Below are 8,911 nucleotides of genomic sequence, written 5' to 3' on the forward strand. Positions count from 1 at the left end.
CCGCTTCAACATCGGCAACCAGATCCACCACCTACTCAGATCCGCCGAGGGCTTGACAAGCTCGAGGTCACCGAAGCACCACGGGCACCAAAACGACGAGCGCCCCGCCACCGAGCTCCGAGGAACCACAGCGGCAGAGGGGGAGAGCGCCGCCACCAACCTCCAGCCTGATCGCGCCACCGCCTCCACGACGCCACCGGAGGAGGACCTAAACGACCCTACACTATATACAAGCCGCGGATCGGGGATCCCCCGCCTCCCGCCGCCGGAGCGGCCAACGGAGACGAAGGAATCCCACGATCTCTCGGCGAGCGAGGTGCCTCTGAGCTGAGGGGTTTTAACTTGAGGGGTTTTAACTTTTAAGGTTCACGCTCGTCTCGTGTAGTCCAGGTGGCATGCAAGCCACCAAACGTCTGCTAGATGTACACCCAGTTCCAACACATAAAATTGTGGAAAAAAAGATACTTTTAATGGACTGCGAAAAAAGACAAAAAAGAAAGTCGTGAGAAGCTATTCTCGAGCCCCAAAAATTATCTTTTTCACACAGTTACGTAAAATGTTATTTTTCGTGAGACTATGTGTGTACAGCAAGATTTTTTTTCAGATTTTTTTAAACATTTTAAAATGTGTTTTTTGAACAATTGGTGCATCTACAACTATATTATGAACTACAAAGAACAAAGAATATCACTTCCTCCGTCCAGAAATAAATTACTCAGAGTAATATTTTCCTCATGCGACCATGCAAACCTACAAGCATAGTAGCAAGCTGGTCCGCCAATGATAAATGAAAATATCAAAATGAATTGATTTCACATATAACTTCAAAAAACTATGTTCCGCATCTCCTTTTTCTGTAAACCTCGATTCAATGCTGAACAAAAAATACTGACATCTTTACCAAGCACATTTTCAGAAGTACATGGAATGGAACAGCCCAAACCAAAGCTAACAAGACTAATGCCACATGTAAGCTCTGCGGAGAAAAAGAGAGATCGTACAAGCAAAGAGCATCTGATGTAAAATTCTCGAATGGTTCCTCTTTTGACAACATGACGGCGTGACAGCTTCAGCTTCCAGCCTAGAGCCACAAGGTCAATAACCACGTGCTCCGGAGCGTCTATAGCATGGCGGCTGAACTCCCGCATGCTGAGAAAGGGGCATGTCCATTGCAGCAAGATCGGCCACTGCATTATGACTACTGCGCCTTACTCTTTCCCAAAGTCTGCGCTGTAGTGGGCACTGGATTCCAACTTCTTGGCATCGTTCAGCTTCCTGACAGCCTGAGACACCAAAAGTTGCGTGTCAGTTCCTGAGTACTAGCATGCTAAGGTACTGATTGCAAGCTTTTAAGAGAGTGTAAGACGGTGCACCTTCATGAAGTCCTCATGAACTACGTAATCCCGCTCTGCACGAATTGCAGACATGCCAGCTTCGGTGCAAACATTCCGAAGATCAGCCCCATTGAAGCCCTGAAGTCAGATGAGTTGAGAATGAGAACTGCGACTTGAACATACATGTGGTAAGAAGGTTATATAAGATATACTCACTTCAGCAAGTTTAACAACCGCTTCATAATCTATTTCCCCATGCTTAGCGATGCCAGCTGCATGAATTTTAAGAACTTCCGTTCTTGACTGTTCGTTTGGTAGCGGAATCTCAATCTTCCTGTCGAGACGTCCAGGACGCAGGAGCGCGGGGTCAAGAACATCAGGTCGGTTTGTCGCCATGATCATCTTGACCTGTTTAAGCAATAACATTAGTGTCAAAAAATTGATACAGCACCAACTATAAGCAATATGTAATGTTCGAAAAGGGAGTCCAAGAAAATATAATGCCAATCAACAGCCAGAAAATTGATAGTACAAGAAAAAGATGAACAATAAATGTAACCTATAAATTCATCTCAGATGCCTTTGCTTAATACTACACAACTACACAACTAAACAGACTAAGAAGATTGGACGATCTTGTACTACCTCTGGACGGAATAAATTGACGCGCTTGTGAACTGACAACACACATGCAGGGGCCTCCCTCCGCGTCGATTAAATCCGACCGGAGGGGGTATAAGTGATGTTATAACAGTAAATCACATGACGATGGCATCACTGTCACTGGTATATTTGACCCAAGAAAAGTTTGCACACACATTCAGGCAAGTAAATTACTCCGTACTTCAATCAAATGCATTGCCTTTCCACATGGCACAAAGGTACCTAGAAAAAGTACATAACCAAACTTGATGATAATTAAGTTTACCTTGCCAAGCTCATCAAATCCATCTAATTGGTTAAGAAGCTCCATCAGCGTCCGCTGGATCTCCCGATCGGCACTGGTTCCCTCACTAAATCTTCGCCCACCGATTGCATCGATTTCATCCATGAAGATAATGCATGGCTAGAAATAACAAGTTGAAGAATATGAAACACATTTATGAAGAATGTAACTAAACTAAATGCTAACGTAAGTTAATAAATCATCTCAAAAATGCATTTCTACCGTCATTACAGCAACTCAAATGTTAAGGCAACAATTTCCACTGATTTCATCTTGTCATGCAAAACTGACATTGAGATCTATTGCTTAAAATTTGCTAGTGTGTGGATAGGAATATGATTGGATGACACAACATCTGGGTCAAAGGAAACTATTAAGCAAGCAAGTAACAGCAGATGCATAAGTGTTCGCCACTATGTGTCTTCCAGATGGAAAGTAAGTTGAAGACCAATTATTTTTGCAAAAGAAAAAAGAAAGACACAGCAAGACTTACTTGGTGATCGCGTGCATAGCCAAACATTTCTCTGATTAAACGAGCACTTTCTCCAATATATTTATCAATTATAGCACTCGACACAATCTGGTTTTCAGGCAATACGTCAGTATTACTCATGTGCAAAAAAATACCAAGTACTAACAATCAAGTGACAATCACACCTTCAAAAAGTTAGCATCGATGTTACTTGCAATAGCCCTCGCTAATAATGTCTTCCCGGTTCCTGGTGGGCCGTAAAGTAGAACACCCTGGAGAAAGTAAAACAAACATAGTCTCTCAAAATCACAGCATGTATACCTTTACCTCTTCAACTTATATGAATAATAAAGTGGAGCCAATTGTCAAATTTACCTTTGGAGGCTTAATTCCAACCCTAAGAAACAATTCCGGGTTCATTAAAGGCAGCTCAATTGATTCCCTGAGCTCTCTGATTTGATCAGATAAGCCGCCTACAGCAGAGTAACTGACATTGCCTGGATCTTCATGTAGCATGTTATACACCACAGGGTCCACCTGAAAGAAAATGTTCAATTTTTCATTCCACATCACCAGTCCAATTTTAAATATAACAAGTGTATCCTAAAATAAAACAGGTAACAACTCATGCGGCAACAAAAGAAGATGGTCGGCATGCCTAATTATACCTCTCTTGGTAGAGTGCGCATGATTGTTAATGTTGTCATGTCCAGCACAACACGAGTTCCAGAAGTTAATTTCTCCTTGTCCACTTTACTCCGGCAACCGACGACATATCTTGGACCACTGCTAGCCTTAACAATAACTTGAAGAAAACAGGTGTTTCAGCTTTAAGTTGTTATCAATAAAGTAAAGAAAAAATTACATGTGCATTTTCATGCTGATATGCAAAATAAAACATGGTTTTAAAAGGCGCGCCTAGGTGCTAGGCGACACCAAAATGTCTAGCGCTTAAGCATGCTATGAACGCGCCTAGGCTTGTGCTTAGGTGAGTCACGGAGGCAAATAGGAATTAACGCGTAGTGCTTTTTTGAACCTTGAAACACAACATATCAAGTTGGCTCTTTCATAATGCCACAACCAAGACAGAGAATATGGAGACCCTCTCCTATGAGGATCTTCGTAAATTTGCACACCTCAAAAACATTCCACCAAAATTCAAGGTACTAGTACTTACAGATGCCAAACCTTATATCATCCTGTGCTAGAAAACTGAAGATAACCATGTGACATAATTTCTTTTTTCTTTTGTTTTGTCGCATAAGAACATAAAATTTTCATGAATTTTTGTGTATGTACTTAAACCACGATTTTGGGGAATTTTGTAATGAATGTCCTCATCTAAGAGGGCCATTATATTTAACATTCTAGGGCAACTGTCCATTCAAAAATGTATGTCCAAGTACACATATCAATAAGGAAAAGAGAGCCTCTTTACTTACAGCGTTCAGTGTCAAGAGGACGAAGAACCTCTCCTATAATCTGTCCAACACTTTGCAGTGACTTCAAGTCATCTTCAGTCTTTGCATAATCCTTCTTAGCATTTTTTAGGTTTTCCCTCACTGCATAAAGATGAACCATGTGTCAAATAAAAATTCAAGCGAAAATAGTATTTCTTTAGCATATAGATGCATGTTTATCGTACAAATCTCATCCAGTACGTATAGTATAACCATGGATCTGCTCTCAGAGTAACAAGAGTTGTAAGCTATGCTGAACTTGCCCCCAATATCAAAACAGTTTTGCTAATTACCCCAGTTAGCTGAAATTTCTGTCAATCTGAATCACCTAAAAGTACACATTACTTAGCCTAAACTTCCAGTAACGGACAAATTCTCTATATATAATAGTACTATAGTAGATATGCAAATGCAGTATTCGTTTTTACTTGGGAAAGTGGCCGAGTTTAGGAAATTTCGGATAGCTTATGAACATGCATTCCATGTACCTAAAGTCTTGGCTCTTCATAGGACTGCATGGAGATCAGTGATCCATGTGCCGGAATCTTAGTTTACTCTCTTTTTCCTTCTCGTTCTTGTTTTGGCTTCCTTTTATTTCTGTTGGGTTTCATATCTAGGCTACCCCACCTTGCTTGGGAAAAAGGCTTTGATGTTGTTGTTATGAACATGCATTCCCATACGTCATTCCAAAATAACCAACAATGTATGCCCAGATAAAGCGCAAATACGGGCCTGTCATAACCTAACTCTCATATGAAAAACCAATACCCCACAGAATGAACTAACTTTTGATTAGGGCCAACCATGATCATCACAGCAAGATTCATTCTTTTGAACAGCATTTCATTCTGTTTTGGATGTTTTCTACTACATCCGTCCATAAAAGGATGGCGTTTGTTTAAATTTAGATGTATCTAGACACCATTTAGTGTATAGATACATCTGAATTTAGACAAATTCCTGACATCCTTTTCTGAACGGAGGGAGTACTATGTTTCAAGAGTGATCGTTTATTTCCCTTCCCTTTTGCTCTGCCCACTCTCCGTTCACACGGTTATCAAAGCGGAGGAAGGGCGGGCAGCAGGTACCACGAGCCCTCTGTTCCACACATCTATCAAGAAGCAAGTGTAGTTCACCGGTTCCACCGAATGCTCCTATCTCTCGGCAAAGATCGTGTGAGTGTGCAGTTATGCTCCCAGTGTCCCGGAGCGAGAAGCCAAGCTTTGCTGTAGGTCGGGACGTGACTCAAGATTTGAGTGTGTCTGTCCGTATGTACTTGGCAGGTAGTCCCGCATAAAACGCAATTCCCAGCTCTGCTAGTTTTCTTAAACCAGGACTTTTTATTTATCCAGCAGGGATATTACCGAAAAAAGGGCCACTTTGAAGTTCACTTATTCGCTCTGCCAATCGTCGGTCTATCTGCCCTGAAGTGACCAGCCATTCTGGAGGAGCAGTTGATTTAGGCATTTAGCAATTCTCCCTTCAAAATAGCATCCATCGTCTTTGTTAAAGTATGGAATTCTCACCTAGAGCTGGGGAACTCACGACTCTATTAGAAAGAAGATGCGTAGGCCTTTAGCGCTCATTTCAGGCAACTCTCTCCTTACCGGGGATGCCTGCTCTTACAACCCTGATTGCCCCTTCAAATTAGCCTTATGTAATACATTTTACATGGGATTTCGAGTCAAAGTTGGCTTATCCTTTCTTATCTTAACAATTTCCTATTCATAGTATCAATAATATCTGAGATTCTATCGATTAGTTTGTGTAGAATGCAATAACTGTCTGTCAATCCTAAGTAGCTTAACTATCCTAATAACTGTCTGTCAATCCAACAGCTTGCCCTACTGTCATCATAAGAAAATGCTGCCAAATCTTTCCGAAATGAGAAAAGGAGGGAAGTCGCGCTACAACTAACTGCTGAAAAACGCAAGATTAGCGCTAAGAAGCGAGGGTCACATTTCTTGAGTATCGGGCTGATTAACATAATAGAAATGAAAGATAGGGACGGCCTCCCAAAAAACTGGCTACAGAACTACCGAGCAAATGCAAAAAGACGATAAGTAGATACATAAGATCGAGTCTCTTAAAAAAGTCATACAATGTTCACGCGAATTTTTGGTACTTTCTAATTTTCTATGAGAATGGATAAACAGAAATCGGTACATTCCTCTTTCTCTTTCGATCTAGCCCATGATTCTTTTATTGATTGAAATCAGTAGAAAACATATTCATTTTAACTGGGCTCACTGGGGAACAATGAACAAAACAACCTGCAAATATCTCTATAGTCCGAAAGAGAGCTGCCACCTAAATAACAATGCAGCAATGTGAACTAATGCTTATGCGACTTTTCTTGGTAGAAATGCTTCTAAAATAGCGGAAGAAGGAAGTTCGCAAATCTACCGAAGGGCCACCAATTGTTCCTCATCAAGCAATCAGGGAAGGCCAGGAGATGTAAATTTTCCAAGGAGTCGACTACCCACACAACAACAAAACCCTAAGTCTCACATCGCACTTGCTGGCAGAACTTCAGATCCACATCAAGCAACCAGCGCCCACAGCACTAGATTTAGCGCCGTGAAACAGAATCTACTCTTCGCCGAGAGCGCAGGCCAAGTCCCTACACCTTCAACGCCCGATCTAGCACCGGAACGCATCTATAATTCGAGCGGACTGAGAAAGGAGGCTGGTCGCCTTACCAGTTCCGACGCGCGATTCGAGCTCCCTGCAGTTGAGCAGTTTTTTCCGGTAGTCAGAGATGGCAGTGCGACGGCGGGCGGCGACGGCGTCCTCTCCGTCGGCCATCGCTGCGATCTGTCCCTGAACTTTGCTTCTGTCGCAAGAAGGGAACAAAGCCCCCACAAGTCTCACTGTCTAGTTGCGTAAAATTATCTACTAACCCCTATAACAATGGGAAATTTTATTATTTGTCCCTCTTTACTTAGTACCTCTATGAATTGCCTTTTTTAAAAATTTGATCTTACTTTTTGTCACTCTTTTCTTTGTCACTCTATCATTTGCCTTTGGCAAGCCGGTCCCACACACTATGATCAAAATACCTTGGTACTCATTTGACCTGGATAGATCGAGGAGAGCTCGATCCACTCGTTCTCTTATCTTGCTCCCGTTGGCTAGAGGTACCATGACGGCGGCCGACCCAACCGTCTAGGGGCTAAGGTTTTTGCAAATGATAGAGTGACAAAGAAAAGAGTGGCAAAAAAGTAAGGTTAAAGTAAAGAAGGGCAATTCGTATAGAAAAGAGGGGCAAAAAAATACAATTTTCCTATTTTTTGCGACTAAATACGTAAAGTGCAAGGCCGTAATGTTGCTTTGAAAGTGTAATACTTGATTTTGTATGATTGATGAACTGACGTATGTAAGGGGATGTCATGTCCGTTGGGAGCTAAAGCGGGTTTTGTACTCCTCCCATAAGTTTGACAACCCCGTGTAACCACGGTAACATACTTATCTAAAATTGATATAGTCATCGATCTTTTAAATATGCAATGTACCGTACCTGAATATGCCTCGTTGTTCATTTAGGTCACTAGATCGCCGTAAAGAGAAGTATTTACCGACGTGCCAAGTGGTGGCCCCATATGACAGCCACCTAGCTGTTTACGGGGAGCATTTTTGAATAATAAAAAACCGCATGGGCTAAAGTGAAGAAATGAAAAAGAGATAAGATTCCTCCGCCTCCACCCTCGTCATGTCTGACTTCGTCACTGATGTCTACACACGCTTCTATTCTTGTAGACAGTGTTGGGCCTCCAAGTGCAGAGATTTGTAGAATAACAGCAAGTTTCCCTTAAGTGAATCACCCAAGGTTTATCGAACTCAAGGGTAGAGGTCAAAAATATCCCTCTCAAGCAACCCTGCAATTAAGATACAAGAAGTCTCTTATGTCCCCAACACACGCAATACACTTGCCATGTGTATAGGTGCACTAGTTCGGCGAAGAGATAGTGAAATATAAGTAATATGGATAATTATGAGTTATAATTACAATCTAAAATAAAAATGGCAGCACGCAAACATGTAGCATAACTAGTTGTAAGCGGTGTTTCAATGCTTAGAAACAAGGCCTAGGGATCTTACTTTCACTAGCGGACACTCTCAACAATGATATCATAATTGAATACATAAATATCATATCTTCACTATGCTACTCTGAACCACTCTCTGGTTGGATAACGAACACCAATTCACCGCGTAGGGCTGCAAAAGCACTCCTTAAAGTTCACGTTCCAAATTGATACGTCTCCGACGTATCGATAATTTCTTATGTTCCATGCCACATTATTGATGTTATCTACATGTTTTATGCACACTTTATGTCATATTCGTGCATTTTCTGGAACTAACCTATTAACAAGATGCCGAAGTGCCGCTTGTCGTTTTCTGCTGTTTTTGGTTTCAGAAATCCTAGTAACGAAATATTCTCGGAATTGGACGAAATCAACGCCCAAGGTCCTATTTTGCCACGAAGCTTTCAGAAGACCGAAGAGGAGACGAAGTGGGGCCACGAGGTGGCCAAACCCTAGGGCGGCGCGGCCTGGCCCTTGGCCGCGCCGACCTGTGGTGTGGGGCCCTCGTGCCGCCTCCTGACCTGCCCTTCCGCCTACAAATAGCCTCCGTCGCGAAACCCCCAGCACCGAGAGCCACGATACGGAAAACCCTACCGAGACGCCGCCGC

The 8,911-nt window shown here is 42.3% G+C and overlaps 1 protein-coding gene across 1 annotated transcript; it reads right to left on the minus strand.

The window, feature by feature from the left end:
• Nucleotides 1–784: 784 nt before the first annotated feature.
• Nucleotides 785–7,065, minus strand: LOC124691952 (26S proteasome regulatory subunit S10B homolog B-like). The gene is made up of 10 exons (XM_047225241.1): nucleotides 6,915–7,065; nucleotides 4,195–4,314; nucleotides 3,421–3,557; nucleotides 3,128–3,289; nucleotides 2,938–3,024; nucleotides 2,774–2,860; nucleotides 2,263–2,400; nucleotides 1,551–1,742; nucleotides 1,374–1,472; nucleotides 785–1,283 (listed from the first exon to the last, which is right to left on the minus strand). The coding sequence occupies exons 1-10, from the start codon at nucleotides 7,018–7,020 to the stop codon at nucleotides 1,209–1,211; spliced, it is 1,203 nt and encodes a 400-aa protein (XP_047081197.1). The 5' UTR covers nucleotides 7,021–7,065; the 3' UTR covers nucleotides 785–1,208.
• Nucleotides 7,066–8,911: the final 1,846 nt, after the last annotated feature.

The sequence above is a fragment of the Lolium rigidum genome, chromosome 2, assembly GCF_022539505.1.
Source record: "Lolium rigidum isolate FL_2022 chromosome 2, APGP_CSIRO_Lrig_0.1, whole genome shotgun sequence".
NCBI lineage: Eukaryota > Viridiplantae > Streptophyta > Magnoliopsida > Poales > Poaceae > Lolium > Lolium rigidum.

Excerpts from the sequence above, each read along its gene's own strand:
- LOC124691952 (XM_047225241.1), bottom strand. The coding sequence starts at position 7,020 with ATGGCCGACGGAGAGGACGCCGTCGCCGCCCGCCGTCGCACTGCCATC. Across the intron at positions 3,290-3,420 it reads TGCGCACTCTACCAAGAGAG|GTGGACCCTGTGGTGTATAA; the intron begins GTATAATTAGGC and ends ATTTTCTTTCAG. Across the intron at positions 2,861-2,937 it reads TCGATGCTAACTTTTTGAAG|ATTGTGTCGAGTGCTATAAT; the intron begins GTGTGATTGTCA and ends CCTGAAAACCAG.